The sequence below is a fragment of the Vipera berus genome (assembly GCF_964194415.1).
Source record: "Vipera berus genome assembly, chromosome: 7".
NCBI classification, from domain to species: Eukaryota; Metazoa; Chordata; class Lepidosauria; order Squamata; family Viperidae; genus Vipera; species Vipera berus.
In genome coordinates this window covers 76,252,231-76,276,286 of record NC_138209.1, presented here as the reverse complement: position 1 = coordinate 76,276,286, position 24,056 = coordinate 76,252,231, and the positions used below count along the sequence as shown (strand labels likewise).

General features: G+C 43.3%; 2 protein-coding genes across 3 annotated transcripts in view; one reads left to right on the top strand and one right to left on the bottom strand.

The window, feature by feature from the left end:
• Nucleotides 1–25: 25 nt before the first annotated feature.
• Nucleotides 26–20,096, bottom strand: KLB (klotho beta; the record flags this gene model as incomplete). The annotated part of the gene is made up of 5 exons (XM_081332554.1): nt 26–423; nt 3,381–4,524; nt 6,002–6,270; nt 7,810–8,320; nt 19,362–20,096. The coding sequence occupies 5 exons, from the start codon at nt 20,094–20,096 to the stop codon at nt 26–28; spliced, it is 3,057 nt and encodes a 1,018-aa protein (XP_081188680.1).
• Nucleotides 20,097–23,655: 3,559 nt separating this feature from the next.
• The window catches only part of RFC1 (replication factor C subunit 1), a 48,910-nt gene continuing 48,509 nt past the window's right edge, over nt 23,656–24,056 (top strand). For both annotated transcript variants that reach the window (XM_081332692.1, XM_081332690.1), the window contains exon 1: nt 23,656–23,743. In XM_081332692.1, coding sequence (XP_081188818.1) covers nt 23,741–23,743 — 3 coding nt within the window. In that variant the 5' untranslated portion in view covers nt 23,656–23,740. The remainder of the gene's footprint in view (nt 23,744–24,056) is intronic.

Here is a 24,056-nt window from a genome sequence, read left to right as displayed (position 1 = left end):
TTGAGAAATGGGAGAAAGAAAAGTTCTAAATCTGGCTGGAAACTTTCTTAGGTTTGGTTTCAAAAGAAACGCCAAAGTGCTGGAAGGATTTTGACCAACGTTCTTTCCTTTTCTTTCGCTTACGAAAAGCGACAATGCTTAGAAGCGTCATTAGTATCACCGAAAGGCAGCATCCGAGGAATATTAGGGGCCTTCCCTGAACGAAAATCAGGCAGAGCGTGCAGGAAGCCGTTTCCGTTGGTGGGCCGCATTTATTTGTAGGCTCGACGGGGAAGCCGTTGCTGCAGATCAGCCGGTTGTAGAATTGGACGGAGGCCTTGGCTTGGAATTCGGAAGTGAAGAATCCAATTTTGGGTTTGGCGACTTCATCCGTCAGCTTAAATCCAAAGTAGCCTTTGAGGTTGACTTTGTCGATGTGGTAAGCTGAAAAGGGACACAACAAACCTCAGGTTAATTGTTTACTTTTGTATGAACCGAAAAGCCGTTCCATAGTATTTGGCAAAGAAAAAAAAATGGGTGTAAACTCATTTAAACTTTTTTTTTTGTCCCCTGAAGGAACAACCTTGCCTGGATTTCTGTAAGGTTTTTTTTAAAAGTATTTTGTTGGTGCTGTTAATAATACAATTAACATTTTTTTTCTAGAAGCATTCAAGAATTAGAGAACATCTTCGTATTCATTGTGGTTTCTTGTCACACTGCATAGATTACTTTGAGGCAGAACATTGCTTTACTTATGGTCTCTTAAAAATAATTCTTGTCCTCTCGCTTGTCGTTTTTATCATTTTCTTCCTCTCCTTAAATAATAGTTGCGTACAGCTAACCCTCGACTTAACAACACTTTGAAGTTACAGCGGCAGCGAAAAAAGTGACTGCAGCATCCTCATAACCACTGCAGCATCCCCCTGGTCATGTGATCAAAATGCAAAGCCTTGGCAACTGACTAGTTTATGACAGTTGCACTGTCCCAGGTCATGTGATTCCCCTCTTGTGACCACCTGATAAGCAAAGTCAATGGGGAAGCCAGATTCACTTAACAGTCGTGTTACTAACTTATCAGCTTCAGGGATTCGCTGAACAGCGATGGCAAAAAAGGTCATCAAATGGGGTAAAACTCACTCAACAAATGTCTTACTTAACCACGGAAATTTTGGGCTCAAATGTGGTCGTAAGTCGAGAACTACCTGTATAACCCTATAATTTTCTTGGCATTTGGTAGACTGTAATCCTCAGAAATAGAAAGGTTTGTTAAGCTTTGACCACACCAAAGATTTGTTGGTAATTTGCTTAGATGACACTTCTTAATATATTCCTAATCCCGCTCCCTCACTCTCTTCTGCTACTTCTCATCTTTTAATCCCATTTGTTATCCCTCACAAGTTAAAATACAGAGCTTTTTGCAGAATTTCACGTTCTTCTCATAAATCAATCCTTCAAGTTGCTAGGACTTTCGCCATAATCTTTGGCAATAGATTAAACCGAAAAGCCACTGGATTTATTCCCCATAGCCAGAGCTGAGCAAGAGTACAAAGCTAAATTACATTAAACCTTCACAGCTTTATCTGGGGGTGTTCTCATTCTGCTAAGTAGAATCAAGTGTGATAATCAGAAAAACTATACCTTTATTCAACCCCTTGGATCAGATTCTTACATTTGCATTTGTTAAGTGAGGAGCGGCCAGCATTGTCGTCCTATGATTTTTATTTTATCTAGTCTTTATTCAAGCACACCTATTATTTTTTTTCTTCCTCCCACCATCTTCACAACATCCAACGCTGTGAGATGGTTTGGACTGAAATGTCTTTCGTTATTAGTCTTGATTTCTGATCACATATTTCAAAGTCCAAGTGATAAAATAAGATACGATTGCTGAAAAGATACTAGTTTTGTATTTTATTGCTCTGGCTATTGTTTTGTAGATTTTGCTATATCGAGCTAAATTTATTTTTGGATGGAATAGTCTGGTGTACATATATATATACATACATACACACACACACACACACACACACACACACACAAACGCATATATATATATATAAAAAAGGGACGGGGTGGCTCAGTGGGTTAGGACACTGAGCTTGTCAATCAGAAGGTAGGCAGTTTGGCAGGTCGAATCCTGAGTGCCGCGTAACAGAGTGAGCGCCTGTTACTCGTCCCAGCTTCTGCCAACCTAGCAGTTCGAAAGCATGTAAAAAATGCAAGTAGAAAAATAGGGGCCACTCCGGTGGGAAGGTAACAACCTTCCGTGCGCCTTTGGCATCTAGTCATGCCGGCCACATGACCACGGAGACGTCCTCAGACAAGTGCTGGCTCTTCAGCTTTGAAACAGAGATGAGCACCGGCCCCTGGAGTTGGAAGCGACTAGCGCACGCACACACACAGATATATACATATATACACAGATATATTTATATATATATATCAACTGATGAAAAATGACTCGGAAAACATAGTTGCTGGAATCAGCTTTACAGCTGTGAAAAAAAATTGCTTTGGGCAGGACTGGGAACAATTCTACAGAAATGAACTACCTGTAGTAAAGGATGGTGGGGGTGGGGGTGATGTTTTGCCTGGATTTGCTGAATATAATGGGAACAAACGTTTTCAATTTACGGCTCAGCAGAAATGCTAGACAATCCAACCAGCACAACACATCGTTTAACACATCCGGAGAGCAGTAGGGATGGGAACCCTCCTTTGGGACCTGAGGTGTAAAGGACAATTTAAACACACCACTGTTGTGCCGAGCACAGCACAACATGTGCGAATGAATCCTTTGCTCCCATTTCAAACACTGCAGGAGGGAAGCGGTGTTAATCTAGCAGCCAAAAATCAGGAAGATGAGGTGTTGGGGTGTTTTTACCCATTACAACTACAATCATTAATTGACATGGTACCCATAATCTTGTGTGTACCCATAATCTCCATAATCAAGATGCTTTCCTTACAAAAGGTTATGCCTTTTAATGAAAATGTGTCGGTTTGATACACTGCTTAGCAGACCTCTTCGGATTCCTGTCCCCAGTGTGATGTTTTTATGCTAAAAATGGCCATCCAGTAGACCAGGGGTCTTCAAACCTGGCGGCTTTAAGACTGGTGGACTTCAACTCCCAGAATTCCTCAGCCAGGCAGGGCTGGCTGAGGAATTTTAGGAGTTGAAGTCCACCAGTCTTAAAGTTGGCAAGTTTTAAGACCCCTGCAGTAGACTCGCCCGCTACAGGAAGCCTCACCATTATTCCAGTCTATAAAAATAGTGTGTCTTTCCTTGAAGCAGTTTCATCCCTTTTGCGCAAAGGAGATGCAATCAAGCAGCCCTTTGCCAAACCAATCACAGGACACTTCTGAGTTATCGGGATGAGCGTCGGTCACCATCTCCTCACCTTTAAAGGCCTCCTGCACGTACTTCCCAATGTAGTATTTTCGGAGCTCGTCGTTGTCGTTGGACGGATCCTCGATTCCGCTAGCCGTGAGATAAATGTCCATCTTCCTGTAACGTCGACTGATCCAGTTCAGGGCTTTGCGTAACCCCCAAGGCACCACCGCGGAGCGAAGCGGGGAACTGAGGTAGGTGAAATCTTGCACGAGTTGAATGTCCTGGTCCAATTCGTACCGGCTCCCGTTCTTCGACTCGTAGGCCACAAATCTCGTGGTGAAGTGATTCAGGGCGATGAAATCGGTGGCCCCTTGGACCAGTCGCTTCTCTTCCTTTGTGAAAAAGGGCAAAAACGAACTGGAGAGGCCTTGGCGTTTTTTGTACACGAGATAGTTCCTCATGGCGGCGGGATAGTCCCCGGTCTTCAGCAGAGGGTCTAAAAACCAGGCCATTTCAAACTGGAGGAACCTCTCGGCCGCTTCCAAGTGGCTGTCGAGGTAAGGATTGGCCGGTTCCGCCCAATCGCAGTGCAGAGACAGGGACACCTGACCCCTCTGGAAAGACCGATATTGCTTATCGTAGACCTGCCACGCCGCGGCGTGAGCCATCAGCAGGTGGTGAGCCGCTTGGTACGTGTTGTTGCCGCTGCCGTTGTAAACGTCACCGAATCGATTTGGCTCGTTGATGGTGATCCAGAATTTAACCAGGTCTCCAAATTCCTGGAAGCACTTTTCTGCGTAAGTTCTAAATGCCCGAACGGTGGTTCGATTCAACCATCCGCCGTGTTGAAGTAAAGGACCCGGCAGGCTTAAGGACTGGTGGGTCGGATAGTACAAGGTGACCACGGGCTTCACGTTGAGCTTGAGCATCTCACTAATCAGACATCGGTAATACCGAAGGACTTGCCGGTTAAGGGACAACGGGTCACCGCTGGGGAGGAGCAGGGACCAATTGAAGGCGAATCGGTAATGAGTGATTTTCATTCTTGATAGCAGCTGAAGATGGGTTTTAAGGCTGGTGAAGTCCGTGCATTGAACTGGCCGGGTTTTCAACTTCACTCCCTTCACCTGGTAGAATTTTCCGTCGCCGGAGACGTTCCAGAGATACAGGTTGGGGTCACAGAACTGAGGAGAAGAAGGTAAGGACTCCGCCTGTGAACGAGAGTTAAGATTAAGAGAGGAGCATTGATTTACAGACGTGGCTGTCCTCCTTCCCAATACATCTAGGAGTCGTTATTTTAGATTTGGGACGTTGACCTGAGCAGTTATACACCTTGAGATGATCTAATTCATTTAAGCAAACTCCTCCGAAACCTAGCTGTGAACTGCACCCCCCTGTCCGAAATTATTCGCTTAGGGGAGTCATGCAACCGGTAAGTATGTTTCAAGACGGGAGTCCTCTGCAGGCGATGAAGTGAGCCTGCTTTGAAAACAGGTCTATCACAGTCCGGATGGCTGGATTTCCTCTACTTTCAGGGAGGCCTAGTATAAATAGACCTTTATAGCAGAAAGTCCATGGCAATTTCTTCCCGTGGTTGAGAAGGGCCTGCCACCGGCTGCAGTAACCCAGGGGCTTTTTCCCTGGAATTCTTTTCAGGACGACAACTGACACAATTACCCACATCCCGTTTTAACGCCGGCCATGCCGGCGGATGAGATGTAGAGTTTTTAAATATCCAAAGCGTCCAGCCCGTTTTACGTCATGGCTGTGTTTTGAGAGCATTAAGACGGAGGGCTTCTGGCATCCCGGTCTGTTCCTCTAATGCAGGGCATGGTCAGAGTGCGGCCCTTCTGAGGCCACCTGCTCCATCTGCTGATTCAACCCTCGTCGGTAGTCATGGATGAATGTTAAAAAGAGATCAATACATCTAGACCGGGCCGTATGAAAAGATGAGCTTGGGATGTCAAGTCTGCAAATCACACTCAAGTTTTGCCTCCTCTCCCCATCCATCAGAGGCCCGGAGGGTTTGGACACAGCAACATACTGCACGAAGGACAAGAAATCCATATATCTAGGCCAGGTCGAGGGTCTTTTTGGCGGGTCTTCGCTCACGTAGACGAACGGTGTTCAGCCTGTTCTGGAAGAGATTGCTTGGTCTTCAAAGAGAAATGGGAAGCCACTGGTTGCTCCACCAGTTAATGTACTCTTATCTTGCTAAGCCTGAGGTGGATAATGGGTTTCTCAGTGGAACCTTCTCCCATCCCTTGAACATATTTATGCCGTAAGAATAATCTACAAAGTAAGAATGCTTTCCCGTATTGAGACTTTCACTTGACGCTCTTTACAGCCTCAACCTAATACTGGATTTGTGCCTTGTGCCTTTGAGGAATGTGTGTTTCAAATTATAATCTGATTTACGTTCTAATTGCATGTCTGTTGTTGTTTTAGAGCAAAGACCTTAAAAAAAAAACCTATGGTTTGGGACATCGACATTAATAAACGATCTGGATTTTTTTTTAAAAAAAAACAACCCTCAGATTTATAAAGGATAATTACAACCATTGAGGGGGGATAAGGAGGCATTCTGACGTTTAATATTTGCAACATTTGGGGAAGACTCTTAGATATGTTTTTAATTAATTTTATCTGTCCCAAATAGTTGGGATGCTTAAACTTTAGGTTGCTTACCTTGATAACGGATTCGGTGATGCCCCAGGAAAAGTCCCAAGGAAATTGGCCTTGCAAAGTCTGGGTCGATTCTTCCGCAGGAAAGCCATTCTCCTGGATAATTTGCTTATAATAAAATGCAGAGGACTTGGGGATCCGCTCCTTCTCTTTACTATTAAAGTCTACATAAAACAATCCTCGCCGGGTGTTGAACATCTGTTGCCACTCAAATCCATCCAAGAGAGACCAAGACATATAACCAAACACATCAATCTGATCGTATTTAATAGCTGCGGTAAGGCAAACAAACAAACAAATAAATAAATAAATATCCAATTAACTATGCCATGCACTCATCACAAACGTTAAGCCAGTAAGAAGTGTTGGAAAGAACTTATTTCTCTTAGCAACTGCCTGGTGTGTTTACCTCGCTCAGGGGTAGGCAACCTCGGCTCTTTTATGAGTCGTGGACTTCAACTCCCAGAATTCCTGAGTCAGCATATGCTGACTCAGGAATTCTGGGAGTTGAAGTCCACGACTCATAAAAGAGCCGAGGTTGCCTACCCCTGACCTAGCTGTTTCTTCAAGACTAACTGGATGGGATCACATTAGTCTGGTCCACCTCATATCTTTCCACTTAATTCCCCTTTTTTCCTCCCACTTTCTGGAAAGCAACTTAAGGAAGGCACGGATTATTTTTATCATCAAAGATCTGGACCAGTGATTTTTTTTCAGGTTTTTGCTATCAGGACTCTTTCCCACTTCTAAAAATTATTGCAGAGGACCCCAAAACAGCTTTTGTTTACATAGGGTGCATTTTATCAATGTTTAGCACATCAAAAATCAAAATAGACCCATTTGTAGAACATTTACTGAATCGGATAAAGATCAAAAACTTATTAGATACTAACATAGAAGTGTTTTTCATTAAAAAGAAACCTATATATTTTTAACAAATAACGAGAAGAGGGACGTTTGTTTTAAATTTTTGCAAATATCTTCAATGTCTGGCAAATAATTTTGGCCCTGCAGATGTTTGAGATGGTCTTGGGGGATCCTCAGTAGCCCTTGGACCGTACTTTTAAGCAACACTGATCTAGACTAATCGCTTCCAAGAGCTTTTAATTTAGCTCAAGGCCCATGGATGATCCCACCTAATATATATCGTCAACCACTTGTCCCCAGATGTTTCCCTCCAATGGACTGGAGGGATTTTCTTTAGGATTGCAGTGGGAGAGAAGAAAATTTACAAGCTTCAGATTTCACCTGCTGGTCTTTTAGCTGATGCTACCTGTACCTGCAAAGTTAGCTACCCATCATGAATTTATCATCCTATATACAGGCAGTCCTCGACTTAACGGTCACAATTGAGCCCAAAATGTCTATGGCTAAATCTGTTAAGTGAGCTTTGCCCACATTTTACAACTTCTCTTGTCACGGTTGTTAAGTGTGAGCCACTGCAGTCGTGAAGCTAATAACACCGTTGTAAAGTGAATCCGGATCCTCCATTGACTTGGCTTGTCAGAAGGCTGCAAAACTTGGATCACGTAAGTTGGGACACTACCACCGTCATAAATACGAGTCGGTTGCCAAGCGGCTGAATTTTGGGGATGCTGCAATATTGTTAAGTGTGAAAAAATGGGCACGGGTCCCCTTTTTTAAGTGCCGTTGTAACTTTGAACAGTCACTAAATGTTTGGTTGTCAAAGCCGAGGACTGCCTGTAGTTAGCTGACTCTTAATTAGACTTCCCATTGTCTCGTGTCAGTGACCCTCATTCAACCCGGCTGACCCCTTTCAAATCTCCCCCCCCCCAAATCGCCTTACACACCTTGCAAAACCTTATTTACAAAAGTCTTCATCGCGTAAATGGCCGTGGTATCTTCTGTTTTTACATCTTTATAGGTGAACCAGCCATTTTCGGCAATCAAGATCCTAGGAGGATTGTATTCCGCTTTGATCCACTTCAGGACCCCCCTCAAGTCGAGGGAGAAAATTTGCCCGAGTTTGGGCAGCTTGCCCGGAGGTTTAAAATTATTTGGCCCGAAGGAAAATGAAAAGAAATCGGCGGTCCCTTTAAAATGTTTTCTTTCGGTCGGCGTGATTTTGGGGAGGAGAAAAGGAAGTTCCACCTTCAGTTCTTCGGGGTAATCTCCGTCTCCGTGTATCGGCTTTGCAAACCAGCCTAGGACTTTCTGCATGGACAGCTGACACTTTTTGATATCGGATTCATTGTTGATTTTATTCGGTTCAATCCAGTGAGATCCCAACGTGATGGATAAAAAACCTCTCTGCTGGGGTCGGAAATGTCGGTCATAATTATGCCAGACTTTTGCATGAGCCTAAGGGAGAAAAATACAGTTGGGGTTTAAATATATTACAGGTGTCAGCTGCAGTTTTTGTTTTTTTTGAAGAACTGCAAATGCATTTGTTAGATGCAAACGTTAAAATCCAGGTATTAATTATTGTTAATGATACAGCAGAGCTAACAAAAAAGACAAATGGGTTTATTACAGGATTTTATGAGCTAGTGTTCAGTTTATCAAGTTAATTATCTGAAAGCTTCAAGCATAATAAATCTGTTATCTCGTTCATGTAGAATTTTATCGCTATAGAAAGATTGTATTGATCAGCGATTTCCGTGTGACAGGTACATTTCTCCGTGAAATAACCCACATTCTTAGAAATAGAATCAGAAATTGGGAACAACTCTGGTAAATCAAGTATATACGGGTATTACAAGAATCTATTGATAGATCTCTGGAGGATTCTGATAAAGACTTCTGATTCCTAAATGTAAAATAAAGTCTTCCACTCAAGGTTGATCCTCAATGATTTCACGCATTCATCCGTGTTTGAGGGAGATAAGCGCTTTAGAAATATGGAATATAAAAAATACTTTTCTTGGCAACAGTACAGAACTTTTTTGCCACTATATTCTTTGGGGGTGTTTCTTCAACTTCACACTTTAGCCTACGGCTTCAGTTCTCCTCCCCCACTATTAATTCAGTCTGATCTTAACTTGTTGAGATCAATCAAACTGGCGATGTGCTACAACAAATTGGGTTATAAGACACAGTTAAGAGTATAAAACGATTAACAATTTCCAAATTACTAACACCTCCTCTGCATTCTAGTTAACCAGTAAGCTGCAGGCTACATTCTGCAGAAAAAAGCCTATAAACGCGTCAATGAGGACAGGCCTATGGAGATCACTGGCTTATAGTGATTATTGCAGGCCCCACATTCATTCGTTCATCGAATTTATTCGCCACCCATCTTGTTCCACCATTGAAGGGCACTTTGGCGTCCTTCACAGAAAGACTTCAAGAATGCTTCTGAACAATAAACTTATCATTACGTGTAACATACACGTAATACAGATTTCCTGGCTTTGAAGACGGCAGCAAAATTTGGCAGATGAAGTGGGCATCTTATCTAATCAAATGGGAAGAGTTGCCGCACCTTCCCATCGTCTAGTTAGTACAGGGGTCTTCAAACTTGGCCCTTTGGTGAGTTGTGGACTTCAACTCCCCAAAGGGCCAAGTTTGAAGACCCCTGACCTAGTACAGAATATATGATTTACTCCTGAATCTGTCACAAATTAAAACATCAACCCCTCCCTTTGGCATTGGGGTTCCCTGACCTCTTGGGGCTATTGGATATATTTGGACTTTTAAGAACTTTTCTCCGGCGTTCTCACAAAGTAGCCTTTGGTACACGTTGGGAGTACACTCGGTTGGTGTTTTTTGAACTTGGCAACTTTAAGATGTTGGGACTTCCAACTCCCAGAATGTGTGCTGTCTGCGGAATTCTGGGAGTTGAAGTCCACACAAATTTGCCCAGTTTGAAAAACAACAACCACACTGCAACTAGAGCAGAGGTTCCCCAACCTTTTGGACACCGGGGACCGGTTCCGTGGAGAGGTTTTTCCACGGACCGTAGGGTGCGTGGTTTTGTGTGCTGCCCGCATCCCGCAAATGGGGCTTTGCTTGTTTGTGCGGACCGGTTGCTGGCACGCCGCGGCCTGGTACCGGTCCACGGACCGGGGGTTGGGGACCCCCGGTCCAGAGGATGAACGCAGAATCCTCAAGGTTATAATTCCCAGGACTCTTCCTTTCTCGCCAACGTGTCTTTTTAAAGTAGAAATATTTTCAAAAAAAAAAAAAAAGTCCAGGGTTGCATATTTCCCCCCCCCCCCACTTGAAACCTGTTCTTGGTTTTGCAGCACGCCAGGTTTCCCAATTTACAAGGCAATTTAAAAAAATAAATTAAAAATCAAATGTTAACAAGGAACCAGGCCACTTCATTTTCAGCACCTCAGGAGTCCCCGATTATAAAAGTGAAGGTTACTGGGGAACAGTGGCAGATAAAATACAAAAAAAAAAAGTACTTAGGAACAGGCTGACCGTCAGTTATAAATGTATTTATAACTGGTGAATGTATTTTGATTTATAGGGAAGCAATTTGCTGGTCTTTTCCCCCTAGGTCAGAGGTCGCCAAACCTGGCAACTTTGAAGGCTTGCGGACTTCAACTCCCAGAATTCCTCAGCCAGCCATTAAAGTTGTCAAGTTTGGAGACCCCTGAACTAGACAAAGGCATCTTCAATGTGATTATTTGTGTCTGGGTTTTTGTTTTTTGTTTTTTTGCTTTGGATAAAGAAGATCGCTGGGTACATAGAAAAGAAATACGGCAGGTGCCCCCATCTCCAACATCCATGACTCAGCCAGGCAAGCCTGCTGTAAACATTTATTTTGCAAGTTTTATCAGCGTAATATATCTCCTTCCCAAAGCAGGATGTGTGGCAGAACAGAAAAACGGAACTAGGACCAGCTGTCAGCCTTGAGAAAACATCTCAGGATGATAAATGTGGAAAATGCTAGTTATCAACTCTTGTAGTTTCCAATTCTGATCGTCTATTTTTCCCCCCAAGCATTTATCTAAGGTCTGGATGTCCACGTTAACCTCTGGGATGGAGCATAATCCTCCTCCTGCCATGGAGAAATGAATCACACGGCTCATTAAATGCCATAAGAAGTTCTGCATCCCTGCTTTCTGAAAATAGCAGGGTGTACATGTGCTTCTCTGAATGCTTGGGGGGGGGGAAGTGGCAAGAACAGAGTTGGAAGGGACCCTTGGAGGTCTTCTAGTCCAACCCCCTACTCAGGCAGAAAACCCTATACTGTTTCAGACAAATAGTTGTCCAATCTTTTTTTAAAAAACCTCCAGTGTTGGAGCATTCACCGCTTCTGGAGGCAGGTTGTTCCACTGATTAATTGTTCTCGCTGTCAGGAAATTTCTCCTTAGTTCTAGGTTGCTTCTCTCCTGGATGAGTTTCCATCCGTTGCTTCTAGTCCTGCCTTCAAGTCCTTTGGAGTTGACCCCATTCTTCTTTGGGGCAGCCCCTGAGATATTGGAAAACTGCTATCTTGTCACCCCTCATCCTTCTCCTCATTGAACTGGACATACCCAATTCCAGAAGCCGTTCCTTGTATGTTTGAGCCTCCAGTCCCCTGATCATCTTTGTTGTTCTTCTCTGCACTCGAGTCTCAACATCTTTTTTACATCGTGGTGACCAGAATTGGATGCAATATTCCAAGTGTGGTCTTTCCGGGGCACTATCAAGTAGCACTAACACAAAACCCACAAACCCACAAAAAAGACACAAAGGGTTGTCAGAAATCAACCGAGGAGAAGGTGGTGGGTGCTCTTCACAAACCTGACCACTTTTAAGAAGTTGGACTTCAACTCCCAGAATGCCTTCTGGCTGGGGAATTCTGGGAGTTGAAGTCAACCTAGTCTTGAGTTGTACTTCCGTTCGGATTTGATCAGAGGCACTCCGAAGTGGGTGCCTTTCAAATATATTGCTACAATTCCCAATCTCGTGGGCAATAGGAAGAATTCTGGCAGATGTGATGCCAAAATTAATTCATCCGACAGCCCCTCCCACCTGCAATTGCTTCTTAATCCGTCATCAGTTTGACATCTTGAGGACAAGGGGGAATGTATTAACCAACTGTATTCATTTTTGCATAATCTGTTAATGCTCAAGATCTGCTTACTATTTTCTCAAAAAAAAACCCAACCAAACATGGTAGAATGGATGGCAATATTTTCTTGCCTAAGAAGATCTGAGCCACATGTACCTTTTGTATTCCCTGAATTTCTTGTATTTGTACAGAAGTCCTACTCCTGCAGATACTAACACTTATTCTGAGGTACGCATGCATACAACTATAGCCCTAAAACCCTTTTCAAGTACTGTGTAAGTGGAAGATGCCATGTCACAGTTAATTGCTGTTGAGTGTTGATTTAACAGCCCAAGGAAAGGCAAAAGTTTTATCTTGCACCACCTTCCCTGTTGTGCAACAAAACCTGGGCTAGTTAGCCAAGTCCTGCATTTGAAACTAAGCCAAGAATCTACTCAAGATAATACCTGACTCCAAGTAGAAACCTTGGAGCATGTGCAAACTCCAATGATTATAACTTTTATCTGCACGATATTGCGAGCAATTCAAAACAAGCGCTCTTCTCTTCCCTGACAAAAAAAAAACATTTTAAGCTCCTTCCTCCCACGGAGGGAGAGAATAAAGAGGTGGAAAGTAAGACGGGATGGAGCATCATGAAAATGGCTGAGAAATATCCCAAAATAGGAGCTTTTTGCATGTTCCATTTGCCACGACAGTTCAAAAGTCTTGAGCTCTACTCAGCATCCAGTTACTTTGTTTTGGGGTAATCTGACCGCTTCTGGAGTGCCACAGCAGAAGAACAATTCTTGGGCCTGATGTGGAATCAAAGAACGTACAAAGAAGCAAAGCAGGTCTATACATAAGATCCTTTGAGATGGTTTATCTGGACCTGGCTCCACCTAGAAAGAGCAGTCTACCCAGAGAAGGGATGGGTTTTGCTTACCCATCGATCAACTCCAACTTTACTACTTGGCAGGAAATGTTTAATGAGCAAGAATCTAAGGAGTGGGTATTTGCCCTGCAACGTCTTCACAATCCTTGAGATTTCTCTGTAGAGTTTCTTCCATATCTTGGGATAAGAGATAGTGGTAAATCATTCATCGGTCTGAAGTCCTGTAGTCAGGTGAAGTAATGCCTGACTGTCACACGGCAAACATAGGGATTGTTTTCCTAATTCATTTATCAGGAAAATCTAGAGAAAATGGATGCCAACCAATTGACTCCATTCGGTCTGCGTAAGAAACGTCTCGGAAGAGCTGACACCACACCAAGCTATGGTTTGTCTTAAGTTATAGATATACTGAATAAGCCTATTATGGATCTAGTTCACACAGCGGCCCTAGCTACCAGCCATGGTTATATCCACAACACTGTTCAGATGTTTTCCCTCCTTAAGTGCTTTTGGCTCCATTTTAGGTCACTTCTGTGGTGGGAATTTGCCCTGAGGAAAGATTTGATATTTAATTGGCTGATAATAACATTAACAGATCTAAGGTCCATCTTATTCGGCATCCTGTTACTCAGCTGGACAATCCTGCTAGAACCACACACGTCCCATGGATACAACAGTCCCCTTTTGCTTCAGTTGCCCCCACAACTGGTCTTCAAGTGGTTTCAAATTTCTTCAAAATTTCCATGGAATCATCAATAGGAAAGGCTGCAACTATTCATAGCAACTGTGCTATTATGCTCCGTGCGTTTACTTCATTCCCACTTGGAGCCAGGTTGGTGAGTTTTCCTACATCTTGGATTAGATGGTCCCATCACCATTTTGCTAGCCGGGATAACTCCTCGGCTGCTCACGGATCAGACCAATATTGACCCAGGACTCCTAGAACACACGATTGGATAAGGCATCGCTGATGAATGAATCTTTATTGTCAAAGTACATCTATGTATACATTGAGATTAGCTGAGCCTGATAAAAAAACACACTTCTACACAAATATTGTTTCATCATTTCTTTCAGTTTGGACTAGGTCTAGAGCACCTGGCTTAAGAACAGGGCTTGGACGTGTTGCGTGCCAATGATCTACCTGGAGAAGAAGCTAATGTATCTTGTTGTCTAAGAGAAAAGATGAAGGGAAGGGAAGATTTCCGGTGCTTCCTACCCCAAGGCACCTCATTGGGGAAGCTGTCAAGAAGATGGAAGTTGTTCCCATTGCCCTTCTGCCCACCTGTAATCATTCCGTTTAGGTTTAGGAAATATCTCTGAAAAAAATGATCCAATGGGACACACGTGACCTAGCATTTTTTTTAAAATCCCATTTATATCCTGCCCTTCTCCGAAGACTCAGGGCGGCTTACAATCTAAGAAGCACAAATCAATGTGCTTAGCAATAGCCTTCATCCTATGTATATGCCTGCTTATTAGGGCTTTCACACACACCCCAAGTGGCATTTTTACAAAGTCAGCTTATTGCCCCCGACAATCTGGGTCCTCATTTTACCTACCTCGGAAGGATGGAAGGCTGAGTCAACCTTGAGCCTGGTGGGACTCGAACCTGCACTAATTGCAGGCAGCTGGGGTTACTTAAGGAGGCATTAGCCCACTGCTCCACCAAGGCTTTTTTTAACAAATAGCAGTACGGGGGGGTTAAACTAACAAAGCATACCTACACGGCAAGCAATTCTTATTAGACTTGTCCACCTAATTAACAACCCAACCATCTGGAAGCTGCTTTGGGGTGGTGGTGTTTCCCCCTGCACTTGAAACCCCCCCCCCCATTCTTGTTTACAAAGGAACTATTTTCTGGAGTCTCCCATTCAAGAGCTAAGTGGGGTAAGCAAGCCTAGTCCGGCTTCTTTCCAAACCCAGAGAAAGTCAGCGAGGTGCCGCCAAGTTCAGACGCTCAGAAAAAAGTCCAGGTGATGTTGGCAAAACAATTTTTATCTGATCTGATCGCCTGTTGGCAGGTAGGGAGAATCTCAGCAACCCAACTTCAGATGGAGTTCAAAAAGGCAAAGGGTTAAAGTCTTTGTTGACCGCAAGGTGACTTGCCTAGAAGTCATTTAACAAAAAAACGAACACTCCGGTTCCTCTTCAGGTTGTACAAATAAGGTCCCTTCCAACAACTTCTTCTTCTTCTTCTTCTTCTTCTTCTTCTTCTTCTTCTTCTTCTTCTTCTTCTTCTTCTTCTTCTTCTTCTTCTTATTATTATTATTATTATTATTATTATTATTATTATTATTATTATTATTATTATTATTATTATTATTTAGCAACCGGGGTTTTACCAGCTTATCAACCGAAGTGATTCCCTTAACGACCGTGGCAAGGAATGATGGTAAAATAACGTCTCACTTAACAACAGAAATGTGTGTGTGTGTGTGTGTATGTATGTATGTATGTATATATATATATATATGTATATATATATATATATATATATATATATATATATATATATATATATATATATATATACACATACACACACACACACACACACACACACACACACACACATTTCTGTTGTTAAGTGAGACGTTTTAGATGGTTCTTGAAAAAGCTAAGCGTGGTCAAACATGGTTAGTGGTTGGATGGGACCCCAGCCCTAGATTCCCAGGGCTGTAGGTTACACTTGGAAGCTAAAAGATATATATATATATATATATACATATATGTGTGTGTGTGTGTGTATATATATATATACATATATGTGTGTGTGTGTGTATGTATATATATATATAAGGTAAAGGTAAAGGTTCCCCCGCAGATGCGTACTAGTCGTTTCCGACTCTAGGGGCCGGTGCTCATCTCCGTTTCAAAGCCGAGGAGCCAGCGCTTGTCCGAGGACGTCTCCGTGGTCATGTGGCCGGCATGACTAGACGCCAAAGGCGCACAGAGCGCTGTTACCTTCCCACCGTAGTGGTCCCTATTTTTCTACTTGCATTTTTACGTGCTTTCGAACTGCTAGGTTGGCAGAAGCTGGGACGAGTAACAGGCGCTCACTCTGTTACGCGGCACTCGGGATTTGACCTGCCAAACTGCCGACCTTCTGATCGACAAGCTCAGCGTCCTAACCCACTGAGCCACCGCGTCCCATATATATATATATATATATATATATATATATATATATATATATATATATATATATATATATATATATATATATATATATATATATACACACACACACATATATGTAAATTTTACACAAATATGAGCTGTCACCGGTGTGACTACTGCCTGTCGATGGACTTCAGGTTAGGCTGACACAGGAAATAAAGATTTGTCCCATGTTTGGGGCCTAGCAAGGTAATCTAAAAATAGTTAACAAGCATTTGACATATATCTCCCCTTGCTTCTCAGCTAACAAAGCGAGAGAGATCCTGTGGCTTAGAGGCGAAAACAACTGCCTAATGTGCAATCAGCCCAGGTTGCACATCTCAGAAGGGTATGGCTGACTGATGAAAACTAATAAGTTTGAAATGCATATCAGTCTCCCTTAATTCTTTGTTAGCAATTTAAAATTTACACAAATATGAGCTGTCACCGGTGTGACTACTGCCTGTCGATGGACTTCAGGTTAGGCTGACACAGGAAATAAAGATTTGTCCCATGTTTGGGGCCTAGCAAGGTAATCTAAAAATAGTTAACAAGCATTTGACATATATATATATATATATATCTTTTAGCTTCCAAGTGTAACCTACAGCCCTGGGAATCTAGGGCTGGGGTCCCATCCAACCACTAACCATGTTTGACCACGCTTAGCTTTTTCAAGAACCATCTAAAAGGGGTAAGCACCGCCCCGTGCAGAGGGAGAGAAAAACCAGCCGCAACGCAAGCTTTAATTAATTAAACAACTTAAATGGAAGCCTTTTAATTTCTACTTGGCAACGGAGCTGACTTCATTCGAGAGTCAACAAATCTTCTGTTTCCTGTGGCAGCTTCTCGAAAGGTTGAATATATTCTTAGGGATGGTTCCTGGAATTTTCCCACCACCTGGTCAAGGGTTGGCTTTTGTTACTGAATCCTTCACGGCAGCATGAGAGAAAAAATGGGCATCTATAAAGAGACAGGCCAGTTTTTTTATCCTTCCGTGAGTACGTTCGCTTCGCTGTTTACAAAGGGCGATTTAAAGGCTAAAAGGGAACGACGTGACCGTGTTCTAGGCTTCTTTCCAAGGCTCTCGCCCCGTCAGCCTTTTAGCGGTGTGGCTGTCAACAGCATCATCAGCACTTCTGTTCCACGGTCCTCGACTTACGACCACAACTGAACCCAAAATTTCTGTTGTTAAGTGAGACGTTATTTTACCATCGTTCCTTGCCACGGTCGTTAAGGGAATCACTTCGGTTGATAAGCTGGTAAAACCCCGGTTGCTAAATAATAATAATAATAATAATAATAATAATAATAATAATAATAATAATAATAATAATAATAATAATAATGAGAAGAAGAAGAAGAAGAAGAAGAAGAAGAAGAAGTTGGAAGGGACCTTGGAGGTCATCTAGTCCAACCCCCTGCTAAGGCAGGAAACCCTATACGATTTCAGACAAATGGCTGTCCCATCTCTTCTTAAAAACTTCCAGTGTTGGAGCAGTCACCGCTTCTGGAGGCAGGTTGTTCCACTGGTTTATTGTTCTAATTTTCAGGAAATTTCTCCTTAGTTCTAGGCTGCTTCTCTCCTCGATTAGTTTCCATCCATTGCTTCTTGTCCTGACTTCAGGAGCTTTGAAGAACAGGCTGCCCCCCCTTTTTCTTGTGGCAGCCCCTCAGATGTTGGAAGTCTGCTGTCATGTCACCCCTCACCCTTCTCTTCATTAAACTAGACATACCCAATTCCAGCAACCGTTCCCTATAGGTTTTAGCCTCCAGTCCCCTGATCATCTTTGTTGCTCTTCTCTGCACTCTTTCTAGAGTCTCGACATCTTTTTTACATCGTGGTGACCAAAACTGGATGCAGTACTCCAGGTGTGGCCTTACCAAGGCCTTGTAAAGTGGCATTAACACTTCACGTGATCTTGATTCACGTGAGCCAGGCTTGACCCACTGACTTTGCTCATCAGAAGATCGCCCAAGGGGATCGCGTGACTTTGGGACACAGCGCCCGTCGTAACTATGAACCGGCTGCCAAAAGCATCCGAACTTTGATCACCTGATCATGGGGAATGCTGCAAAGGGAGTAACTCTGAAAAACGGTCATAAGTCACATTTTTCAGTGCCGCTGTAACTTTGAACGATCACTAAACAAGCTGTTGTAAGTCGAGGACTAGCCGTAGAACAGCTCCAGTTCTGATATTGAGGGCCCTCCAGAAATGGACGTGTTGGTATTCTTGCACCAAAAGTCTAATTTTGGTAAAACGTGCAACCTTCGCAACAAAAGATCCACCTTCAGATCTAAAAAAAAACCTACTAGTTTTGAATCAGGAAAAGACTGGCAGGCTGGGCTTTGTGTAGGAAGTCTAATTGCATTGCACAAAGCTGCAATATCTCTGTGGCTATTCTTTCCCTTCTAAGGCACTCGGCTCAGATAGGGAAGTGTAGTTAGAAGGGACAGAACGAGTTTAGATCGGATTGGAAGCAATGTTGCCTGTAGTAAACCCTACCTTGAAAATAATAAATTACTGATTACTGCGCCTCTGCTCACGTATAATGCCAGGTTAGTGTGGTGGCACCAAACGTCCACTCCAGTAGGCAGCAGAGAAATCTCAAAACAACAACAACACCACACACACACAGTATGATGATATGGGTTTCATGCAATCTTTAAATTAGCTTTCTGATTTGATCAACGTTAATTCAGGCACACAGAGCAACATCTTTTCGGGAAGACAACTGAAGCGAGGGAATGAATCTTTCCCTCTTTTCGAGATGAAAGAAATGCCTGAAGGAAGAAACAAGTTTGATGTCGTATTGACCTGCGTAAATATTGACAGGTTTATCTTGGAAACAAAAAAAGAGGCGTGAGATCAGCGCCCGTGGCCGCAATCTGGAATGAGAAGTTACCACTCCAGAGTGATGTATTTATCATTCCTTCTTTTAGCTTGAACTCCAGAGCAATCGGCTACGGTTTGGGGGGGGGGGGCTCATCTCAACATTTCTAGGACTCTGATTAGGGAAGGACAAACTAAAAAAAAAAGCTTTTCAGCAGACAAGGAAGATTTGTCAAGGGATCAATTCCAACTAAAAGGTAGTGGTGTTAACAACTGATTTGTGATCTCCTTGACTTTCTGGCAAAACAGATGGTTGCAATTAGACCAGCCGTAGATTTATTTTCTCCCAAGAAATGTAAGAGAAATTACTGCAAGGAAGCAAGAAATACACTTCACGGGTAAAGACTGCAGAGAAGCATTGGTTGCCCAATTCCCACCGTCCTCTTTCCGTTCTTACACCTTCCTTTTCTGCTAGGATTTGCTGCAACTTTCTTTCCTAGGACAAAAAACCTCTCCCTGCCATACCTTGAGCAGGTTGTGCCCTACCACGTAGGCGGCACCTTCGCGCCTCTCTCCGGGTGCATGAAGTCCTGTGCCGTATCCGTGCCAAGCGATGAGATAAGGGTTGTGCATCGTAATCCAGTACTTCACCCGATCTCCAAAGGCTCGGAAGCAAAACGTGGCATAGTCGTTGAAGACCTCAACGAGGGACTCGTTCTCCCAGCCTCCGTATCTTTCCTGCAACTCCCAAGGCAAGTCCCAGTGGTACAGAGTGACGACGGGCTGGATGCCTCTCTGGACGAGAGCATCCAGCAGACGGTTGTAGTAGAGGAGTCCTTTCTGATTGACGGCTGTCACCATGCCGGTAGGAAAGAGCCTCGGCCAGGAAATGGAAAAGTGGTACGAAGACACCCTCAGAAAACTCAGCGCAGCTAAATCTTTTTCCAGAAACGCATAGCTGTCGCTCCAGCCCTCCGTCCTGTAGGCATCTCTGGAGTTGGAATGGAGGAAGTGTTCCCAGATCGAGGCACCTTTTCCATCCCCCTGCTGACTCCCCTCCACCTGAAAAGCACTGGTTCCCACTCCCCAGAGGAACTGTGGAGGGAAGGTGTCGTGCAGGAACAGCTGAGTTTCATTCACGGGACTTAAATGGGGGTCCTTATCCCAGACAGAAATTCCACTCCGGTGAAATCCGGAAACGGACCGCAGGAAAAAGAAAACCCATAAACTCGCCGGACCCTTTGGATGCCAGCCAGCCATGGTAAACCTGTGGAGCAGATGCTAAAAGTCACATTTCTTTTTTAGAGGCTGCCAAAAATTGATTCCTGGATTCTTGCTGCATGGCTTGTCTCCTTCGCCTCCCGATCCCTTGGAGTGTCTTATCGAAGCTTCGGTTTAAAAAAAAAATAATGATTCCAGAAGCCCTGTTAATAATTAGCTTGAACTGCAGGACTTAAGTTGTGAGAGGCAAGGCAATCTCTGTTTGCTTCTTCTGTCCACTGGGGAACGCTGGTGAACGCATCCCAATTTATAGCCGCTTCTGAGGCTGTGAATCAGAGTTTGTTGGCTGTCAGAAGATGCTAACTCTTGATTTGATTATATTTCAAGGGAAGAGAGAGTAATTGTGTTTGAGACACGATGATGGCCTCCAGTAAGGAATCAAATGCCAGTTTTTAACCTACGCGCAGTCAGAGAGAAGGGCAGCTGCAAGGGCAAAAGCTGCAACGGATAACAACAACAACAACAAGAACGCACACACAAAAAAAACAATCCCCTCTTAAGCGCTCGAGGTTCATAATGTAGGAGTTTTTGTCAGCAGCTGTTTGTATCTCTGGATGTTGGAAATGTTTGTGGCCTTGGCAACAATTACACAAAAAGCAGATGGGTTTGGGTATCCTCTGGATGCTGTAATTGAATGTATGCATGCACTCCAAAACAAGCCAATCCTCATTTTTTCCCCCCCACCTGATCTTCAGATGAGGCAGAAAAATATATTCTTTTAAATCTGACATCGGACAAATCCTTGAGTCTTTTCTCTGATTTGTAAGTGATGTTATTGTTTTTCAGAATATACATTTATTTATTTGTCAAATATATGAGAGAGCCAGTTTTGTGTGGTGGCTAAAGTGCTGGCTTAAAAACCAGAATGCGAGTTCTATTCCTGCCTTAGCCACGAAAACCAGTTGGGTGTCTTCGGGCCAGTCACTTACTCTTAGCCTAACCCACCTCACTGGGTTGTTGTTATGGAGAAAATAGGAGAGGAAGGAGTATTGGGTGCATTCATCACCCTGAGTTACTTATAAAGTAATAAAAGTGGGATTAAAAATCTAATAAAAATATATATAAAGCTGCCTGACCCGTGAAGAATCTGGACGATGTATCACATTAAAAAAAAAAAAACCACCAGGAAATTACAGGAAACAACTCAGCAGATTACAAACTAAAACTATAAACAGATAAGTTACAGTCCTGCTTGTTCGTTACTCTAGAAAATTAATTCCAGAAAGGTAACTCTCTGCTAAAGTGGAGGTGTAAGGATTTGTGGTAAAATGTGTCTTGCAGATTTTATCAACGTATACACTCGCCTATAGTTTATCATATATATATATATATATATATATATATATATATATATATATATATATATATATATATATATATATATATATATATATATGTATGTATGTATGTATGTATGTATGTATGTATGTATGTATGTATATGTATATGCATATGCATATGTATATGTATATGTATATATTTGTTTTCTGAGGTTTTCGCGGGTGTTTGTATGTGGATCTTTGGTTATTCGGGTCACTACCACATGCTTCTCCCAGAAGAAGGAAGCTGAAGCCACCAGCCTGATGATGACGGATGGGATTTCATCGAAACGTTACTTTTACACCTTCAATTCTACGTAGATCCACATATATATATATATATATATATACACATATATATATATACATATATATATATATACACATACATACATACATACATACATACACATATATACACATATATACACATACATACATACACACACACACACACACACACACACACACACACATATAAAAGGGGAAAGATGTCATCCTGGAACAGAAATATACAATTGCTGCTCACAAGGATGTATTTCCCAGCATGTTTTAAGCAAAGAATACAGAGACTTCTACAAAGGCAACCTTCCACTCTCTGTCTTTTGAGATGTTCTACTGTTGTAATTAAGCATGTTGTGGGAATGCCCTTGCTAGAAAATCTTGGGGCTTCGAGACAAGAGATATTTCACATCATCTCCAGAGTGAGAGATACAAAAGCAGAAATAAGCTCTCTTTTCCTCCCCCCACCCCCCAAACCATCGAAGGATTGAATAGTGAACTTTCCAAATGGAAGCGTAAATCAAGTTTTCTGCTTTATTGGGGTCAGCTCCGAATCAACATTAAAGTCCTTATCTCCTCCTCTCTTTTGAATAAAGAGGAACTGAATCTGTGCCAGTTCCTGTTTCATGTTGCAAATGAGGTTAATGAATACCTTTTATAAATATGAACTGGGACCATCTTGAATGGCAACTGGGTCTTGCCATGCTGGGGTTCAACATAGCGCAAAGTCACCAAGTGTTTGTGTGTGTGTTGGTGTGAGAGACAGCTATGCATAGTGATACAGGCAGTTGTCGACTTACAGCCATTCGTTTAGTCACCGTTCAAGGTCACAATGGCATTGAAAAAAGTGAGTTACGACCGTTTTTCTCACTTACCGACCGTTGCAGCCTCCCCATGGTCACGTGATCACAATTCAGACGCTTGGCGACCGACTCGTATTTATGACAGTCACCGTGTCCCAAGGTCACGTGAACGCCTTCGGCGGCTTTCTGACACACAAAGTCAATGGGGAAGCCAGATTCACTTAACAACCGTGTTACTAAATTAACAACTGCGACAAGATAGGTCATAAATTGGGGCAAAACTCATTTAGCACATGTCTCGCTTAGCAATGCAAATCCTGGGCTCAATTGTAGTCATAAGTCGAGGACTACTGGTAACAGCTTTTAGGATTGCCGCATGTTAAGGTTCAACACAGGACAAAGCCATGATGTGTGTGTGTGTGTGTGTGTGTGAGAGAGAGAGAGAGAGAGAGAATATATATATTTATATTTATTAAATTTTTATACCGTCCTTCTCCCGAAGGACTCAGGGCAGTGTACAGGGCAATAAATATTAAAATACAAAGTACAAAAGTTAAAAAGCAATTAAATAATTATGCCCAATATGTACAATAGTTAAAACCATATTAAAACCCAACCCCCAAACCCATCAAACCAGGCCAGCTTGCTCAAATAAATAGGTTTTTAGATTTTAGAATTTGGTGACAGGAGCATAATAACCTATATTACATCCACTAGTGTTTGTATGTGTGTGTGTATACATACATACATACATACATACATACATACATATACACACACACACACAAAAAACTTATCAATATCCTGATTTAGACACAGCCACGCCATTTTGGCTGCAATACCTCAGCCGGACGCTAGAGGGCAGCGCCACAGCCCAACATCGTGGCCCTCTAACGGTCACCCGGGAGAACGGCAGCCCTTTTTTTTTTCCACCCCTTTTCCCATTCCCATCCATCCTTTCATCCATCCTGGCCTGCCCGCTTTCCTCAACGGACGAGAGTCGAGCCGGAGCGGCGCGAAGCGGTAGGGAGCCTCAGTTTTACCTCAACGGTGGGATGCGGGCCGAGAACCGAGGCCTACTTCGCGCGCGCCCACGCCGCGACGTCATCCGCGCGCATGCGCCGAGCTGTTGGCGCCAAGATGGCCGCCGCGCCGCCGCCTCGGGAAGCGTCGTGAAAGGAAGCGGTGGCGGCGCTCGGGCAGCCGCTGAGGCCGGAGCATGGTGAGAGCGGCCGTGGCTGGCTTGCTCGCGTGGGCCTGGCCCTAGGGACCCGCCAGGGGGGTCTCGGGAGCCAGGGCTGGCCGGCTTAAAGAGGGGAGAGGGCTGGCATGGGCTGTAATCTTTAACGGGGCTCTTGCTTTCCTCTCCTCCTCCTCTCCCCCGCTTCTTTTTTTTTAATATTCCGCTGAAATTTTCATTTTACTCAGCCTCAGGCTCGGTCCGGGAGAGATTTGGGTTTCGGTCTTAGCAGGAATCCAAAGCCAGGTGGAAAGAAAGTCAAGCTAACTTTCCTAATAATCGTCAATATATTGAC